The sequence below is a fragment of the Corella eumyota genome, chromosome 4, assembly GCF_963082875.1.
Source record: "Corella eumyota chromosome 4, kaCorEumy4.1, whole genome shotgun sequence".
In the NCBI taxonomy this organism is placed as follows: domain Eukaryota; kingdom Metazoa; phylum Chordata; class Ascidiacea; order Phlebobranchia; family Corellidae; genus Corella; species Corella eumyota.
The window spans coordinates 5,236,593-5,256,774 of record NC_137493.1 but is presented as its reverse complement, the minus strand read 5'-3'; the positions used below and the strand labels follow the sequence as shown (position 1 = coordinate 5,256,774).

Sequence of the window (20,182 nt, the reverse complement as noted above, 5' to 3'; positions counted from 1 at the left end):
ACGTCGTCATTTGCCGCAGTAAAACGCCTCTAACCAGTTTACATGATGCCTGCAACACGATGTCAACGACCAACAAAAGGAACAAACCTAAACATTGATTATACTTATAAACTCGTACCTATTTTATTGCCCTTCTTCGTAAACATAATTATCTTATTTTTGGGTATAAAAGCCCATTGTTTTTACTGTTATAAAAAAAGACTCTTGCAAACAGACCTTACGTCAGACGCGTTCGTCTACCTTTTTGGTAGACAAACAACCACAGTTGTCGTTATTATGTTAGTTGAAACATTGTAACTATAGCACGAATGTAGTTTTATTAATTAGTATTTCGACGCAGTTTTTACGTAGTTATTAAGTTATGCCCGTGTTATATCTTTCGTTGTACGTTAAATATAATATGTGAAACAATCAAATTACTTACGTCATATTTTTATAACTCAGACAAAAGTTTACTATTTATTATAATGCCAGATTTAACCAACAAACTTAAAATATTAAATAACTAAATTCAAATAGTCAGATTCATCATAGGATTTCAGTAATGAAGGCTATGGTAGAATCTGTGGTGACCCCAAATCAACAATAAACAATTAACCTAACCAATAATCAATAAATAACTACATAAACAATAGTTTGAATTAAATAACCCCTACACTATGAAAAGTTAAAGTTTGCATAAACGTTCTTTTACAATTAAAGGATAATGTAAAGGCGATGCCACGATACCTGGATTACAGTTTAAAGCAATATTTGGCATTTTTGGATTGGCACAAAGTTGAAATTTTTGCAGAATAGACACTACGAATACAAACACTTCCATTCGTGCCAAATTTTCGCCAAGGCAGCTACGCATTCCAATTTGAAACGGAATAATTTTCTTAGACTTAATAAAGTTTCCAGTTTTATCTAAATGTCGAGTCGGGTCAAAGATTTCAGGATTTGGCCAAAGGTCTGGGTCATTTTGAATCCACCATAGATTGGCTATAACCTATGAAATAGAATTTTTTTTTAATTTTTTGGCAGCCCTGTGATAACACGCGGGTTTGTTTACATATTTTAAAAAAAAATCTGAAGAAGTAGAGTTATAATAAAGTATTTAATTATAAAAGATACTTTGTTTAAATTTATTAAAAACATTTATTAATGTGTGCATTATGTTGTATTGTATCTAAAAGTTCACCACAGAAAAGACAACTTTAAGCAGAATTTTGATGAATCATGTAATATTTACAGCCGACCTAACAAGGTATTTGCTTTTAAAACTTTTAAAAACCTAGGTTGAATCGTGTCAATTTATTTGTTACACTGTTACCGAAACTAAAGCATGGTTTAACCTGTGGCATATACCCACTCAATCCATAACAATAGGTTTGGCAAGCATGTTATTATATCATCACAACAGGGTGTTTATAGTAATGTAAATAAAGTTGTTTACTAAACTTACTGAGTATAGTAATAGAGTTTAAGAAAATTACATTTGGTCTCATTTAATAATCCTAACCCAAATAGGTAAGAAAAATGTACTTTTGTTTAAAAGTAACATTAAAATCGAATTAAAAATTTTGTATTAAATTTTATATTATGTTTTTTTAAGATTTTCAATGAACAGAATGTCTGTAATTGTATAACCTTAACATTTATAATACATATATACTTTATACATTAAATATTTACCTTTACTCAACTATTTGGGAAATTTGTATTCAATTAAAAGTAAAAAAGCTATTTTTACCTGAGTGTTTTTTGGAATGTGGTATCCCATAAGTTCAACATCATTTGTTGTACTTCTTGGTACACCCAATGGAGTCACTGGTTTGATTCTATATGTCTCCTGCATAACTGCTCTGGTGTATGGAAGATTTGATTCAGCTCTTACTTTGCCATCCATACCTTTAAAAAGTTATAAATTTTGGCTTCTTTGAAAAAAATGATTTTATTTACATTTTATAATTTTTTATTTGCATTCAATAACATTGAAATTTTGTTGTTGGTTTTGCATACCTAAGACACTGTCAATTTCATCGTGAATTTTCTTTTGAATATCTTGATGTTTTATAAGTCTTAACAACGTCCAGCGAATCGTACTGGTTGTTGTTTCGGTACTGGCTGCAAAAAGATCGCGCAGAAAACAACGCAGCTGCTTAATCTGTTAGTAAACATGCACAACATCTTTTAAATATTCTATAACCAAACTAGTAGTACCACACAACATGTGTATTTTTTACCAAATTTAAACGACATTTATAAACTCTCCACCAAATAAAAGTTGCTTTTACCGAAAAATTTGGAGTTTTGCGTTTGTTTTCTATTAAGAACAAATCAATAAAATCCCTCGGTGATTTCGGATCAAGACTTAAAGTATGCTCCTCAATGATTTCGTCTAGTAAAACTGAAAAGCACATTTTTAGTTTGAAATAATAAAATAAAAATATAACCTAAAATACGAAGTTTGTTTACCATTTCCATCAGCTATTCCCTTTTTCATAGATGGCAAATGATTTAATATCGGAGGCAAATATCGCGTCCAGGGCAAAACAGTTAATAACGAATATATCATCCAGTCACTTCGAAAACTAAAAAAATGGAAAAAAAATTGTTACATTAAAGTATACAACTTTTTATAAAATTTTTGGTTTGATTTTTACCCATCAATAATGTGTCTTAAGAAAGCCAGCAGTTTTTCGCTTCCTTTATCTTCGATTCTCATTCCGAAAGTAAACGAGTTAATGACGTTTGCTGTGCTCAGGATAAGAATGTCCTGCGCAGTGTATTTATGAGATAAATAAACATTTACTTAATAGGGTTTACTGTAGTTCAGTTTTTGCTATAACCTTTTATTATAATATTTATATATTTTCTTATCGTTGGGGAAAAGTTGCCAAGTCTAAATGGCATGGTTAACGAAATGTTAAAGTGTCTGATATGACATTTCAAAAATTTTCGAAAAGTAACGTAAAGCCTAATATAGCAAAATGTTAACAAAACTGCACTAGCGAACAATAGTTAAACAGTTTTATTTATAGTATGTATTTAATTACGGCATATCTTATTCAAGTAACCTCAATAACAAAAGGGCCGTTTTTCATTTTTGTCCGTAAGGTCTTGCATAAATTTTCAGCTTCTCCTATTAATATGTTCTCCATTCTTACACCAGGCAATCCACCACTAAGCAGCAAATTTTAATAAATTGTCAACCAAATTATTTGCATTCCGAATATTATATAAGAAGAACGTAATTTTTAACTGTTTTTAAAACTTCAAAATTCAATACGTGATTTTTGATAGGCTTTGTGTGTATATAGTTACGTTTGATATATACATTACAAAAGTTACAGCCTTAAATGAATTGTTAAATTTAAAATTTTCAAATTAAAAAATAATTACCCCGAAATTGTCTTTAGTCCAAACCTACGCTGGGAAGCCCATCCCTTCTGTTCATTTAAAAACAAGATGCCGTGTCCGCCTTCTGAAGCAAAGTCCGTTAAATAAGTCTTATGTCGAGCATTAAACTGTACCGCTTGCTTAACGAATGCCTGTTATAAAAAATGTAAAAAAAAGTATGTAACATACCTATACCCTATACACGATGTAAAATTTTAATATTTTTACTTACGATAAAAGGCCCTCTTACCTGCTCAACAGCTTCGTAGCTATTCAGTACAACGTTTCTAACATTTCCTGTTTGAACGGTGAAGATTGGTCCATATATTTTCGACCATTTCGCAAAGGTTAATTCCGCTTTAAAGTCCATAAAAGGCATGCTTCCGAAAATTGGTATCCCGAAAGGTCCGGGAGGCAATTTACTTTTTTTGTTGTTGTACAACACATACAGTACCAACATCCATGTGCATAGCATTAAAATTTGGGTAAGGGATATGTTTAAAAATATCGCTGCGTTGTTGCAAAAAATTTGCATACTTGCACAAAAAGGGTGCGACTTACAAATAAATTATCTGTTAAATTTAATAAATGATCGTACTTTTATAAACTTTTAAATTAAATTTATTTAAATACTATAAAAACACACCTACTAATTATATACCTGAAAAAATTTAAAAACAACACAAGCAACTAAGTATACGCTGTTTTATATCATGAAAATTCCGTTGTAAATTTAATACGATATATGCGTATGACGTAAAAGTAATCACAAATTGTTTGCCAAAACCTTTCAAGGCAAATATATTTGCAGCGCTAACCGAATTCTCGTTATCCAGTGACGTTTTTGCATTTAATGACATATTTGAGTTTTGTGACCTTGTACCTTTAACCTTGCTGCTGTGTACATTTATTTTGCACAAACAAAATATAACCCTTAGTAACCTTTATCTCTCAGCTTGTATTGTGAATAAATTAAAGGTGTTATAAGTATTGTCTATAAACAAAAAATAGCTAAAATTTCTAAGAAAAAAATTTTATTTTTATGTACCAAAACACTCTGCGTTTTTTTTATTTATTCAGGATCAAATATCAATAAAAATTTTTTTGGTTTTTATTCAAAGACTGTTTTATTATTTAAATCTAACTAAAATATCATTACATTAATTAAAATAAATTAAAAAGGTGATTTTTTAACCAAAAAGGAATTTAAAATCATCTAACAAACCCGAAATATGTGAACATTTAGAAGTTATACAGTATGCATTTATAAATTTCTATGAACAAGAATTATTTAAAATTGCGAAACCTTGTGACACGTTACATCCAATTTTATCACTTAATCGTAAAATCATGGTAAACATCAGTGTTAATTTCTTAAAACCTAACGCGACGGTGTTTTGCAGTAAACATGATTAGCGCCGGTAAAGTTCACAAAAAATTCATTGACTATTAACAGTTTATGCGACATACGACCTTGATTTGGCTACAAATTTTAATGCACATTACCAGATATTAACTTATTGATGTTAAGTGTTGTTTGTTGAACGAAATTTAAAGGAAAGGTGATCAAAAAAGGCTAGTTATTTTTTTCTTCTTATCTCTTAAAACACCGCATATGCTGGTGAAGAAAAGTATGAAGTCATACAATTTCCCAGAATTTTCAAATCCAAAAATAAAAATCATAATTTTGTTTATTAAAAAAAAATTATAAAAAATCGCTTTATTAAATTTAGCCCAATACAATTTTCAGATGCGAGTAATAAAACATTAATAAAATTTAAAATTAAGGCAATTTTTTTTCAGTGAATTCTGTGTCTTAACACTGGCTCTTTAAATCAATAAACTTGACTTCAAGTTATTACTTCATCATAGCATTGTAACAGACTCAAAAACTGTATTCTGTCAGTTTTTTCCAATTTTTTTTTGTATTTGACGTTTCTTCTTGTAAACTAGAAATCTTTCTTAACAAGGACCTAAAACGATTTACGAGATCATATTACTTATTATTAATTAGGCCTGCTCTAAATTATATCAGACAGCACCTTGTTTTTTTACACCTACCTTAAATAAGGTAAGCAGGGTAATACATTACGTATTTATAAGGTTAGCAAAGGCGAGGTTTAAGGAAATAAGGGTAAAAAAATAGGAGAAAAATTATAATAAAAGATAACAGTGGTTTACGTATTTATATAGTTAGGGTTAGCAAAGGCGAGATTTAAGGAAATTAGGGTAAAAAAATATCGACAATAGAAGAAAAATTATAATAGAAGAAAACAGTGGTTTGCAGTAAAATGCATTGAGTATAATTGTTAACGAGTTCGCAAACCAGTAAAAACATTTAGCTACTCGAATTTTTATTGTTTAGGTTTTGACATAATGCAAAACAGGTATGGTCAACTGTTGCCTATCACGGTACGTTACTGAGTAAATTTAAACTTTAAGAAAATAGGCAGTTGCTGTATTTATCCATAACAACAACACACTGGTCATTTTAAACAAAGTAAAGGTCGACCTTACCTGTTTGGTAGCTTCAGGGCTACTAAGAAATGCAGTATATCTTAAAAATTGCAGGGCTGCTAAGAATTGCAGTACATTTTGATTGACACACTTGTCCAGTAAATTTTTGTTCATATTGCGAAAGTTTTTTCGCAAGCAAATCTAAGAAAAGCAAACTTGCAAATTTAAGCAATCCTATCGGCATTGCCAGTAAAATGTCTTCACTTTTTTAACAAACTACTCGTAGCTGTAGTAGCGTAAAATAACGAAAAAAGCATTCGTAATACTGAAGGAATTTTGGTTTTTGGGGTTATATGGGCTATATAATCACATCATTTTAATCGGACAATACTAAAATACAGGATGCAGGGTGGACAAGAATTTTTGGATTGTGGGACGGTCGGCATTTTTGTACTTTACCGCGGGATGAATGCGGGTATATACTTAAAGGGCTAATGAACAATGCGGAGTTGATTTTAAAGGTCGACGGGTGATGCGGAATCGACTACAGCGCAAGAAATAATGAGGACAAGGTATAGAAATTCCGCCTTGTTCGCATTCCGCTAATTTTGTTACCGTTTACATACGACCCCTGAACTTTCCGCATTCTGTATTTTTTCCGCATTCTGTAGTATACTCTTCTGCATATCGTTATTGTTGCGTTATTCGGCAGAGAAAACCGCGTGACATTCGATTTAACGAACGAAACAGATTCGTGTGACGTCATTTTTTTAAAAAAGAACACGCTCGACCGATTTCTTGGAAAATTCAATAGTTTTACTACCTAATGTTAGTATACTACGTTATTTAAATACTGATTAGCATTGAAAATACACATGGCCTAAGAACAAAAAAATCTTAATAAAAATTATAAAAAGTTTAAAAAATTAATTAAATAATAAGTTTTACACGAACTTATAAAAAGTTTAAATTAGTTGCTAGTATTACCCTTTTTTACATTAGTATTGGGAAATAAGTTATTTGTGTTATTTTTTAACTTAAATATTAAATACAATGTATGCCTTGAATATTGTTAACTATACTAAACCCAATTAACTCTTATTAATCGATTACGAATTATATAAAAATTAGAAAACTAAGTGATATGGAATCACGATTTGATATCTAAAGCATTATATGTCGCTGTAAAACGTTAAGTAATGTAAAACGTTTTGGTTAAGAGTGAGTCTACATCGTGCATATTAAGTTTTGATTAGTAATAAAAAAGTGAATTTATTTATAACTCTTTCGGTGAGGCTGCAAGTATTGCAAATGCATGTTATGGTATGTTTACGTTTAAGCATATATAATTATGTTTAAATTCTGGCACGATTCAACAGTGTATTAAAGTAATTCGACTTATTTAGTTGGTATTAAAGTGCGATTAATGTGTGTAGGGTTACCTATAACGACGATAACACTATTACGTTATTAGTACATAGTCATAAAATGGTTTCAAATTAGGTTAGAGGTTGCACAGCAATTACTATTATTTTCAACACGCTATAAATTTCAGCTGACGTTCCCAGAAAATATATCGCAAGATAATTGTACTTTAACCAACTTATTTGCCAATAACATCATATTAGTGCTAAAACAAATTTTGTATTAAATTCCTTGTAAAAGTTTTTTATGACGTGACTTTGTAAAGCAGTGAGTAGAAGCGTTAAAACCAATTTTTAAACTTAGAATTTATTAAAAAAGAACTTAACTGCTTTAAACCAAAATATATAAGAATTAAAAAATAATTCTGTAAAGGTAAAGTTATGTTACAATTAATTCAACAGCGGTTAAAATAACTAATGTCCTTTAAAATAGATTGAGTGACATTTATTGCATGGAATATTTTTAGTTAAATGTACGAAATTAAATGCTTAAGTTTGTTTTACTTTATTTTTATGTTATTTAAAATGCGCGTTAAGTCAGCGGCACGAAAGTAAAGCTATTTTATAATCGCTTGCGATATAAAACCAAAACACAGTTTTTTCAAAGTCGATTTTCCCTATCTCGAACAAATCTCATACTTTCGAAAAAATAAATAAACAAATTATCGTATTTCTGACGTCATTGACATGGTCTAAGAAAACATTTTAGCGAAGGCAACATTGTCGGACAAAATCGCATACCTAATCTGAACTGTTTTTGATTACCCCTACCGTTATCTCTGTGATTATCCCAAAGTCATTGAGGCAAAGAAAACGTTTGCTAAGGGCGCGTCTCTTTAAAATGTAATCTAAAAAATTGTGAAAAAGGGATGTTTACAAAATATTCAAAGAATTTTGTTTTTCATTTTAGACTGACCACTGGGCTGACTATAGGGTTACGTGTTAACAAGTAGTCCATTTTAAGACAGAACTTATATATCTAGTCTTGTAAGGACGCATTATTTGGGATTTTTAGGAAAGAATACCTATGGCAACAGTATCAGCAAGTGTATTAAGGCTGTTAAGAATTATAAAAAGAATAGCTGTAAGTTTTATTAATAAAATTAAATACTTAAATAGACAAAAATTAAGGTGTTTAACCCAGCTATAAATAAAATAAATTAAAAATATGAATAGGCAACTAATTTTGTTTCTATCGTTTTAAAAATTTGGTTCAAAATGCTTTTATGTTATTTTGATTGTGAACGAAATTATTTATAGATAGCAGAAACATGCTTCGGATCCATTTGTTTTATCGTTCATTTTGCTTTTATTGTAAAATCTCCGTTTGAAGATAATACTTCGCTGTTCGCATTTCTAACATCAAATGTAGTAAGTATTTATAGGTAATTCGATTAGGTGTTATAAATGTTTATTCGTGAACAATTTAACATTTAAAAAATCTTGTTGAAATCAAAATTGCTTTTATTTTAAAATAGCTTTTATTTTTTTATTTTTTTTTTTTTATATTTTTAATTTTATTCAAATTCGCCCTAAAAATTTAAAGTACGTCATATTATAATATCCTTGAAATTAATTACACACCTGAATACAGAGTTTATCAATATTTACATTAATCTGACATTGTGTTTCTGTAGATTATTATCGCTGGTGGGTTGGGCATTGTAGCAGGCGGCAAAATATCCACTGCATGTTTGGTATGAAACTATTTCTATTTTTTGCAACGAAGTTTATTGGTAATTTTTTTTAATATTTTGATTTTTTTTCAGATAAATTCACATATGGGATTTAGCATTCTTGTATCGTTGCAATGCCTTGCTGTTATCACCATTGGCATCAAACAAGTTTCTGATTACTTTAATTTTTACTACGACAATTACGAGGTATACAAAAATAGAATTTCACGAGCCCATTATTTTTTTTCGAAATTACGAAGCAATCTTAATTCACTTTAGATGGGTGAGCCGATTGAACTACAAAGGCCAGTGGCTCTCTTTCTTTTTGAAATTGTTTCTGCAATTTGTTTTGGATTGTTTGTTGCCAGTGCTTGTTACTGTTACAAGTTGAACACTGCTTTGGGTAATTCTAAATTATGCGGTGGCTGTTACGAAGACGACTTGGTGATTTATAATTTCTAAATATTAATAAAAAATAGTATTAAAATATATATTTATATTTAACAAGAATAAGTAAACCACTTCTGGAGTGTTTTTTTAAAGGAACACTTTGTGATGAAGTTAACAATTTCTCAAATTCTTTTTAGCAGGAGCCATATTTTGGGTTAAATGCAATAAGGAATAAGAATCAAAACAAAGCAGAAAATAACGGCAATTCGTTAGCCTTGCCTTCGGTTATTAAATACGAAAAGGAAACCTCTTCGTCAAATACTTCGAATCCCAACTCTGATGAAAGTAAAGTGACTTTTGAGCCATTACCAAAACTTCACAGTTCTTGAGTTAAATGAAAATTTGAATGCAGTAATAATGTATCTAAACGCAGATTCAATGCGTGTTATATAGTTTTAATACACTCCGTTTGCCTATACGGTCAACTAAGTTATGTTCTTACAAATAACTTTTATTTAAACAATCATATTGGGATTGACTCACGTGGGTTGTTACTACACTACTTTTTACTTGTGTTTGTGTAGCCTAAACGTATGAAGTAAGGGGCTGGAAACGGTATGAACTCCTGCTAAGCCAGCACCTAATCAGCAGCTTAATTATCGGGCAATTATAATCTATAACATCCCAAACCGTCAAAAGCAACTCGAGACTGGGTCGGGGTAACAGTTGTTACTTTATGTTTAAGCCGTGAAGTTGACCTTTCCACATTAAAAATAAATATATAAAAAAAAGTAATTAAACCACCACAAATGAGACTTTAAAGTATATTTATCAATGTTAGTAACTAAAAGTCCCCAACATTTTTAGAGAGTTACTATAACGTCACAAATCTGCGTGTTTTAAACCATGGCAACTATAAGTGATTAAAATATTAGAAGGGTTAATACCAGACAGCAATTGCAACACAATTTAAAACTCTTTAGTTTTACACGCTTTTTAGAACGTCATTATTTTCTTACTTTAGCAAGTTTTAACAATAATTACCCTAATTTAACTACAAAATTAAATTTAACAATAATTTATTAAGCTCTAAAAACCGTCCTTTTTTAATTTATTTGGTTTGTAAATTAATAACTAAAGTTTTAAATAAAAAGATTTCCAAATTCGCGCAAAAAATTCGCAGATAACATTTTTACGCGCCATTTTATAATATTCTTATAATATTCTAGAAATCCGTTTCAGCAAATTTTAATATTAACCAGCGTATTAATCTATGCTCAGCGTTAATTAACAGTCTATCTTAAACTTATCATCGTATTAGCGTAATATTTTACTATTTTAATCATTTAAATTGGTAAATGTGTTAAGGAATGTCGAAAAATCTAGTAAAAGGGGTGTTGGCATTGCGCTATGGTAAAAAAGATATCTTAAAAACTCATTAAAACACTTGAAATATAATTGGTGACATGATATTGTTGTAAATTATCAGAAATGGTCTTAAATTGGAATAAAATGTTATTCCGCCCACCGAAATAGATGTTTATCCTTCTCACGTCATAATATATTATTAGAAACAATTAAACCTTAATATATACCAGTTCATGTGATAAGTAACAATATTATTGTTTTTTAATCAAGAAAAGACAGTAAAACCAAAACAAACTTACCAAAAACGAGACATCTAAGAACAAGGTTCCAAAACACGTGCGCACAGCAGGACTGCAAAGCGAAAAAATAACTTTACAAGCGCCCTGTGACGTCACAAACCACGTTCCCGCGTTTCAGTCTTGAGCAATTCTTGCGGCGACATTGCAGCGCTGATTGTTTTTTTTTTTAATGAACTAATTAATTAATAATTATTCTCATGTTTTGAATGCCTATGTTCTCAAAATTTTAACGAGTTTATCACTTACTTGTTAATTATAAAAATATTATTATAAATTCTCATGTAAACAAACTGTGATTCCTGGCAATAGCTTACTTATCACAAATAAATTTTGCTTTTAAATTTTGTTTAGTTCCAGTAGCAAAATTTGTAACACCTAATTTTGCTTATAATTTTGCAAAAAGCAAATCCCTTACATAGTGTAACGATTTTGCCTCATCGTCTTTTGTATCAAAAGCCGTATTAATATTTGTAGTATTTTATTGCGTAAGATTTACGTGAACCGTCCACAAATTGTATCACGATTACTCACTAATACAATACAATTAAACAGTTAAAGCAACAAGTCACGTGATAATGATAAGGTGTAAAGACTAGGCACTAGGTGTAAACAGCGTACGTGATTGGCTGTTAGTATTCTTAAAACTCAATCTTTAATCTCTCTTTGAGATTCTAGGAGAGCCAGGTTATGAGCAACAGGGAGATTTGCAAAATCTTTGAAATGCTCCTGCATTCCCCCTGTTGCCGTGTATAAAAAGGGGAAAAAATACCTGAACATATTGTTGGATTTATGCGATAAAAATCGCCATTGTTACGTAAAAGCATATATTGTTTTTTTTGTGTTACGACAGCCAATCACGTACGATATTCTCATAAAGTTGATGAAGTGGGACTCAATAGATAAGACTTAAGAGTAATAACAATATGGCAAATACCTTACTATGTCTTCATTTAAATCAAAACCAAAATGAAATTAAGTCCTACACATTCTTCCTAATCACAACACAATCTTTTATATTTGCTTTTTATATTTAAAAAATATTTTTTTTACCGAACTGATTTTTTTAAACAATAAAACAAAAACAAAATTTACAACCGCAAAGAATGTTATTGATTAACCCACACAATATACAACAACTAATAACGATCATACGTTTAGGCTACACAAACACAAGTAAAAAGTAGTGTAGTAACAACCCACGTAAAATTTTTTTTGTAAAAATGGCTAAACATTTTACACAGTTGCCAACAAAACTTCAGAATATGAGTAAATTCTTTATGTACTTCGAAGTATTTTGTAGCGCTAGTATTTATCGTTTTATTTGCGTTTTTTTTTATAATTCATACTTGACCAATCTTTACTTTTATGTAATGTTACATATACAACGCCAATTTAATTTTACCATGATAGCAAATCTTGTTGTTTATTAATGCATAGCGAGGTAACCACAACTTAATAGACTTTAACATCAGGCTTAAAACTAGCTTCTGATCAAAGTTCATGTGGTTATGTTAAACTTAAAAAGAAAATAATTTTGGAACATATGAAAAATGCTTTGGTCTAGAAATACTAAATTAAACGTTATTAAAAATTTTTTGTATATGTTAAAGCACTCATTACGTTCAATAACAACGTTTATGGGTTATCTTGTTACAGAATGTAAATAAGAAACTGAATAATTATGTATTTGCAATTTCCAGGAAATTGTGTGTGCATACAATTATTATTTTAACACGAATTCGGCAATCCCTTTTTAAATTAAAACGACTTATAGCAACCGAGACTGCTAAGCATTAACCAAGACTACAGTAAAATATTATTTAAACGGTAAAGAAAGTAGATTGCAATAAAGCGCACGCCCAATTTTAACTAACAGTTTATTTTTACAAAACGATAGTAATTTACCAAAGGGTTGTAAAATTTATTAAAGTTAACTTATCTTACAAAATGGATGCCAAAAAAGAGCTAAATTCTGCTAGAGAAGCTTGGTCTCATTTATTTTCCAACAAGCGGCTATTCGAGGTTAACACCAAAAAATCCGTTGAGGGAAACTTGGCCGAATACGATGATTTGTCTGCAACTTACGATATAAGCCTAAAATATATTGAGTATATGGCACCCAACATGTTGGTTCAAACTTCATTGGAGAAATATAACTCTGATACAAGTGATCTTAAGGTACTGGACATTGGTTGTGGAACAGGGTTAATTGGTGAACATCTGTTTAAAGCCAATTTTAAAGGGGTTGTCGACGGTGTCGACGGAAGCAAAAGTATGTTGGACCTTGCCGAAAAAAAGAACATCTACTCAAAACTAATGTACAAAATTGTAACTCGTTCAGATCCAATTGATACAAAACCCTGTTTCTACGATGCTATCACTGCATCTGGAGCGTTCGGAAAATCACATATAGCTCCTGATGTTGTAATTGACCTTGTATCATATGTTAAACCAAAAGGCTTTTTAGTTATTGCGATGCGAGTTAATACAGACGAAGTTAATTTTAAACAAATGGAAGACATCATAAAAAAATTACAACAACAACAATTGATCGAATGTTTATCAAAAACGCCAATTGATTACTATCGTGTTTGTTTTAATTCAAATGAAGAATGCATGAAACCACATCAGGGATTTGTTTTTTGTTTGCAAAAATTGTAAGCCGACAAAGAAAATAAATATCACCCAAAGGCGTAATAACACATAGTGACATTTGTTTATATTGTAAACCTATAGCCTATACAGTTGTTTGTTTAAAAGGGCTTTATAATTGCTTTCAACGAGATCTTCAACGGACTAGCAAAAATCAGCATTTTAATTTTACTTGTACGGCGCTTAAATTGTTTATCTTACTGTTAACTAGTACAATGTAGCTGTTAATGTTTAAACCGTTTTTTATGTTGTATTTAATGTAGAATAAGGAAATTAGATGGCTGTGAAAATAAGGGTGCGTACATTGAAAACTGCGTACTTAGACAAAATGAAAGTTAAGTTTAGACTTTGCGTAAAACTTTGTACAAAGCATAGCCTGTGCATAAGTGTTGTCCACAACACAGTTCAACAGCGCAGTTTCTTTGTATTATATTCTTGCTTTTTCTAAAATAAAGATGTATATGTTTTAACTAGTGAAGGCTTATATACATTTTTTTGTTTATTTTTGATGAGTATTTAAATAAGACAAAATTTCTTTAAAATATGTCATTTGATATTTTGTCCTAATTTCCTTCCGATATATATAGGAAACAACATGTTGCTTTAGTCTAGGTTTTTGTTGTAATGTATTAAAAGTATTATTTTAAAGTAAGTAAATAATATCACAAAGAAGCTTTGGTGAATTAAAAAAAAGTTTTGGCAACAAGTATGGGTTTAATTACAAGAGTACTATCTTACGAAAAAGATTGGGGTCAAATTGTAAAGTTGGCCGACTTAGTTTATTTTCCAGGGTTGCCAATTTTACGATTGATGTCGGTTGGAAATTATCAAGATAACAGTAATGCAATACGACGAGGGTTTTTATCACAGAAACGTAAAATCATTGAGGAAAATACGAGTCTCGGAGTCTTTGACAAGTCGAATGGAAAGCTTTTAAGCTTTGCCTTTTCTTACAAAATTCAAGGTCCTCCGACCTATGATAGACACCAGGAGCAGGCGGTTAGAATAATAAATACGTTTAGAGAGTACATGATGCAAGAAGTATACAAAAAAGTGGGTTCAAAATTGGGTATGTACCTCGGCTCAGCAGCTACCCATCCATCATGGCCCGGTAAAGGTTTTTGCCATTCCTTATTGTCGGATATTCATTTGCTCGCTCAAGAATCAGGAGCTAATTACACTTGCGCTGTGCCTACCACGGCGTTTAAGTGCCAATATTTACGTTCCTGTGATACTTTAAAAAACATTGTTTATGCAATATATAGATGAAAACACTAAAGTTCGACCATTTTTATATCCATTTCACCCACATACTCATACTGTCACTTTATATAAAGAAATTAAATGATCTGTTTTTAAGGTTTGTTATAAATTAATAACATTAGCAAAATTTAGTGCCAAATCACTGCCAATTGCAATATATCTTAGCGCTTTATTATGTAACTGTATTGTGTTAAAATTATTATCTTATACTGTTATAAAAAAGTAGTTTTACCCTTAGCGGCTAAAACATTAAATGAATAAAAGATGGTTTAATCTTTGTGTAGTATCAACTTAACGAATGAGTCAATTTTCTTATTTACATTGTTTTTATTAAAACAAACGACTACATATTTATTATAACACTATTATTATTAATTCATGAGGATTTTTTCACACAACAAACTTTGTGGTTAATTATAATTAAAGTTTAATGATTGCAGTTTTATTGTTGCTCAAGACGTTCCACTTTATTTTTCAGTCGACGCAGTTCTCTTTGAAGGGTTTTGAGTTTTGTTGCAAGTACGTTATTTGCGACGCTTTCAGACATTCCTGTGTCACCCTTTAGCCCTGGAAATCCTATATTTCCCTTTTCACCTGGTATTCCCATCAATCCAAACAACCCCGGGTCACCTTTACTACCTTTGTCGCCTTTAATAACTTGAATACTGTCAGCATTAGGCACATTGACCGTCACTGGTTCTCCCTTTTCGCCTTTTGCACCGTTCAACCCAGGAAAACCATTTCGCCCTTCATCGCCCATATCCCCTTTAAGATTTTGGTTATGATAACTGATAGTTCCCGGATCTCCTTTCTCGCCTTTTCTTCCCGGTAACCCTGGAAAACCAGAATGTCCAGCCTGTCCTTTTGTCGATACGAATAGTCCGTCAACGGTAACAAAAAACCCTGAGCTGCAACTTAGTTCGACTTTTTTAGACGTTGATATCCCCTGTTTAACAATCAAACATACGAGAAATAACAAAACAAGCAGTTTTGCCATGTTTTTGACTTGTTTATGCCCTAATTATTTGCTCATGCCTAAATGAAATTTTCTGCAGTTACCTTTTAGCTTTATTCGTTTTTTTCCTCTTTTTTTACTAAAAATAGGCGAGCCTGAAAAATTTAGCCCTTTGTTGATCAAAGTTAACAATGGATTTCAAGTGTTTTTGCGTCTAATGTTTTATTTCGCTGTACTGTTAAACAGGTTAAATTTCTGCACAAAAATGTAACAAAAAAACTTGCAGCGAGGTTGCTTGCAAAATCACGATGGGATTTTTTTGCGTAAGTGGTTTTGAACCACAATTACGTTTTAGGTATTATAGACCCAAGCTACGTTAATCTTTTATTTATATTTGTAATACAAGTCTAATTTGATTTAAAAATTAGAAAACTGTTTTTTTTTTCTGCTTTTATCTTTTTATTTTGGAATTCTTAGGATAAAATACAATAGACGTGGTAAAGTAACCATACTGTTGTCATAATCTTTATTTAACTTGTCCCAAATTAGGTTAAATCTTTGCTCGTGTACTATTTGTCAAAAAAACTTTATAAAATAGTTTAAAAAAAACGAAATACAGTGTTGGTGCGAATTTTAATTTAGTCTGCATTACGATAGAATGGTTTATAAAAGTATGTTTCAATTAATTGCCATACACCGGAAGACTAATAAAATTTAGTTCGGTTTTTTTCGAAACCTGTTCTGTCTGTCTGTTGTTATTTCCAAAATGTAATTGGTATAAAACATACAATTAACAGATAAATCTGTTAATTGGCTTACTGTTTGCTTAGTTTTAAATAAAAATGAAGCTTTAAAAAAGGCTATACTGTATATAAGTTAACCATAGTGTAAATAGCATTTAAAGAGGAACCTACCTACTGACCTACAACAATTAAGACATATCTGTTGTATAGAATCAGAGAGGTTCAGTGTAAGTTTGATAATTATAAACCATACCCTTATAACTATAAAATTCATCCAAACCGTTCTTATAGAAATTAAGTTAAAAATTTTGTTTAGGTTGTCTGATAATTTAAAATTCTGTTATTATTTAGTTGCAACCCATATTTGTTTTATGTTTTTTTTTTTTTTTTTGTATATATATTTTTATCCTCGATGTGGGAAAGTCGAATGCGCGACTTAAACATAGAGTAACATAAGTTACTCCGACCCAGTCTCGAGTTGCCTGTGGCAGTTTGGGATATTATAGAGACTATAATTGCCCGGTAATTATGCTGCTGATTAAGTGCTGGCTCAGCAGGAGTTTTTACCATTTATAGCGCCTTACTCAAGGGCGCTACAGCATGAGATCAGTGGGGATTAAACCCACGACCTCATGTGTGGTGTAGCAAGTGTTCTTACCACTACACCACGCTGACGGTTCAATGTTGTATGCTTTTTTTATGAGAAATGGTTTGCCAGGGAAAGTGAGTTTATTTAAAAACCCTTTACTATACTCGCAGTCCCTGACCCTTATGCTAATTAAGTAAAAAAATTATTTGTGTAAAGTTTTGATTGCAATCAAAAAATATTATGTAATAATGTTGACTAAAACATGAAAAAAATGTTGTTTAAAATGACCACACTGACTCATAACACTAATAACTGCCTTACGTTTAACTTACATTATAACCGAACAGTTGTTGATTGTTTACTTTTACCCAAAAAATGTAAAAATTCAAAACAGTTTGTAGTGGATAACATTTAAATGCTGAATTGCATCAAACAGTTACAAAAATGACATAAGGTTAAAGCAGGAAAATTTTCAAAATAAAAATTTTTAATTGCATAATATAAACCTATAATAACATAATTTATAACTAAATTTGTTTTAAAATACTATGCATTTAAATGCATTCCCACAATTTTATTTTAATTTTTTTTTTAGATCTGGTAATTTTTTTTAATTGTGAACTCTAATTAGAAACAACAAGATGCCAAAACACAGACCTAAGATGTTGAACATTGATCTTGGACTAGGAACTCCAATTGAAGGAGCAGAAGATCTCTCCAACAAGATGGATGATCTGGAAATCGATACCGCTCAGAAAAAGCGATTAAACGACTTCATTCAGCAGAAACAAAAAGTGGGCCTGATGGAAAACGCCCATAATGTCGATTTTACAAAAAAGGCCGAGCTTGGTGCTGGTAATGGTGGTGTTGTGCATTTAGTAAAACACAAGGCTTCAGGATTTGTGATGGCAAGAAAATTAATACACCTAGAAGTTAAGCCTGCTATACAGAACCAAATAATGAGAGAACTAAAAGTCTTGCATGACTGCAGCAGTCCTTATATTGTTGGTTTTTACGGTGCTTTTTACAACGACGGGGATATAAGCATTTGTATGGAAAGCATGGATGCTGGGTCCCTTGATTTAGTTTTAAAGAAGGCCAGAAAAATACCAGAAAATGTCCTCGGAATTGTTAGCAAGGCCGTAATTCTTGGCTTACAGTATCTACGAGAGAAACATAAGATTATTCACAGAGATGTTAAGCCATCCAACATCTTAGTTAACTCTCGCGGAGAAATCAAACTTTGCGATTTCGGTGTCAGTGGACAGCTTATTGACTCTATGGCTAATTCTTTTGTGGGCACACGTTCATATATGGCACCCGAGCGCTTACAAGGGTCAAAATACACGGTGTTGTCTGATATTTGGTCTTTAGGGTTGTCCTTGATAGAAATGGCAATAGGACGCTACCCAATTCCACCTTTAAGTGCCAAACAAGTTGCTCAATTGTTTAATACAGATGGAAGTGATGATAAGGGTACTAGTGACCCAGGGCCGAGACCTATGGCTATTTTTGAACTCTTGGATTACATCGTTAATGAGGTGATTTTCCTTGGTTTTTTTAAATTAAGTTAGTGACATAAATTATAAAAACCCTGAATAAACCATATAATACACTATAAAACACGATGTAAATTTTGGAATTTGTGGTTCCCATTTTAAAAGGGCAAATTCAACTCCTTCTTAATACAATAATAAAGTACGTCATTTTAAGTTAAAAACATTAATTTATAATTTTAGCCTCCGCCTAAACTGCCAGCTGGCATATTCACTGATGATTTTGTGGATTTTGTTGGGAGTTGCCTACAGAAAAACCCCAAAGAAAGAGTGGATTTATATGCTCTGATGGATCTGGCTTTCATAGTTAATTCTACCATGACACAAAGTGAGTTTGCAGAATGGATTTGCAAGACCATGAATCTGACAGCACCACCATTAAATGCCATACCACAGTAAAAAAAACTTTTTAAATTTTCCGACTAGCTTGTTATTTTTTTGGAAAAGACAATCATGTATTTTTTTTATAAAATTCAAATTATAGTTCCTTTGAACAATTATTATGTGCTGTAGTTCATGTATTTTTTCTAGTTATCCAACTCTTTTGTTAATAGGCTTTTGTATTTAAGTACCGATAAAAATATTTTATATAAATATTTGTTACAAATTTTTTATCCAAAATACTAAACAGTTTCTAGAGTGTTGCTTAAGTAAATATAATGTACCAAATTATATTTTGGCGCAATTGACTTAAAGAACTCTTAACGTAAAACCTTATTATTTTTTTCGTAATAAAAACAAGATTATATTTTTGAAAATAATTAAGAAATATATATAATAAAATCACTTTTGTTCACTTTTGGTTTTAAATATGACTCTTTTTTTGGTAATACATATTTAAAGTATAGACAATATGCAAATAATGATACCATTACATCTTTGTAACTAATATTATTATGTATTTGTTTAGCATAACTATTGAAATATTAATTTTTTCTTTTTTAAATAGTGCTTTATGTTCTGTGAAGACTTAGGAAAGATTTGATTAAATAAATAAAATAAATGGAAAAATATTTTGTGATATAATATAGTAAAAAAATGCATTATTTTATGTGAATACGAATTTTGGTACTCTATTATCATTTGGTTTTTATACAAACCTAAGAAATACGAGATAGTTTGGTTTGTATTTTGTTAATCATTAATTATTTTTTTTTTTTTTAAATTTCTGTTTAAATAAAAATTAAAACCACTGTTTTGTTGTGTAATATTAAAAATATTTAAAAAAATAATAAACTTTGTCTATTTTGTGATCTGGGGAATAAGTTTAAATATGTTTTATTAAATATGATGTTGTTTTAAAAATATTATTTAGCGTTGGAAAATTTCACATAACTTTTAAACATGTGTTTAAATTTCAAACATGTTTTATAAGTACATAAAAATATGTTATCTTGCTATACTTAAGTTGTGTTTATTGACTGTC

The 20,182-nt window shown here is 30.5% G+C and overlaps 4 protein-coding genes across 4 annotated transcripts; 2 read left to right on the top strand and 2 right to left on the bottom strand.

Moving 5' to 3' along the window:
* Positions 1-667: 667 nt before the first annotated feature.
* On the bottom strand, positions 668-3,859 carry LOC145749984 (cytochrome P450 2C8-like). Its single transcript, XM_082565885.1, has 9 exons — positions 3,635-3,859; positions 3,388-3,536; positions 3,063-3,168; positions 2,649-2,761; positions 2,461-2,576; positions 2,280-2,392; positions 2,005-2,149; positions 1,736-1,893; positions 668-991 (listed from the first exon to the last, which is right to left on the bottom strand). Exons 1-9 carry the CDS (start codon positions 3,857-3,859, stop codon positions 668-670), a joined length of 1,449 nt encoding a protein of 482 aa, XP_082422011.1.
* A 9,086-nt stretch (positions 3,860-12,945) lies between these two features.
* On the top strand, positions 12,946-13,937 carry LOC145749983 (methyltransferase-like protein 27). The gene is made up of 2 exons (XM_082565884.1): positions 12,946-13,494; positions 13,914-13,937. The coding sequence occupies exons 1-2, from the start codon at positions 12,946-12,948 to the stop codon at positions 13,935-13,937; spliced, it is 573 nt and encodes a 190-aa protein (XP_082422010.1).
* A 1,296-nt stretch (positions 13,938-15,233) lies between these two features.
* On the bottom strand, positions 15,234-15,934 carry LOC145751478 (uncharacterized). The gene has a single exon (XM_082567641.1). The coding sequence runs from the start codon at positions 15,908-15,910 to the stop codon at positions 15,356-15,358; it is 555 nt and encodes a 184-aa protein (XP_082423767.1). The 5' UTR covers positions 15,911-15,934; the 3' UTR covers positions 15,234-15,355.
* Positions 15,935-17,799: 1,865 nt separating this feature from the next.
* Positions 17,800-19,564, top strand: LOC145751477 (dual specificity mitogen-activated protein kinase kinase 1-like). Its single transcript, XM_082567640.1, has 2 exons — positions 17,800-18,741; positions 18,940-19,564. Exons 1-2 carry the CDS (start codon positions 17,842-17,844, stop codon positions 19,153-19,155), a joined length of 1,116 nt encoding a protein of 371 aa, XP_082423766.1. The 5' UTR covers positions 17,800-17,841; the 3' UTR covers positions 19,156-19,564.
* Positions 19,565-20,182: the final 618 nt, after the last annotated feature.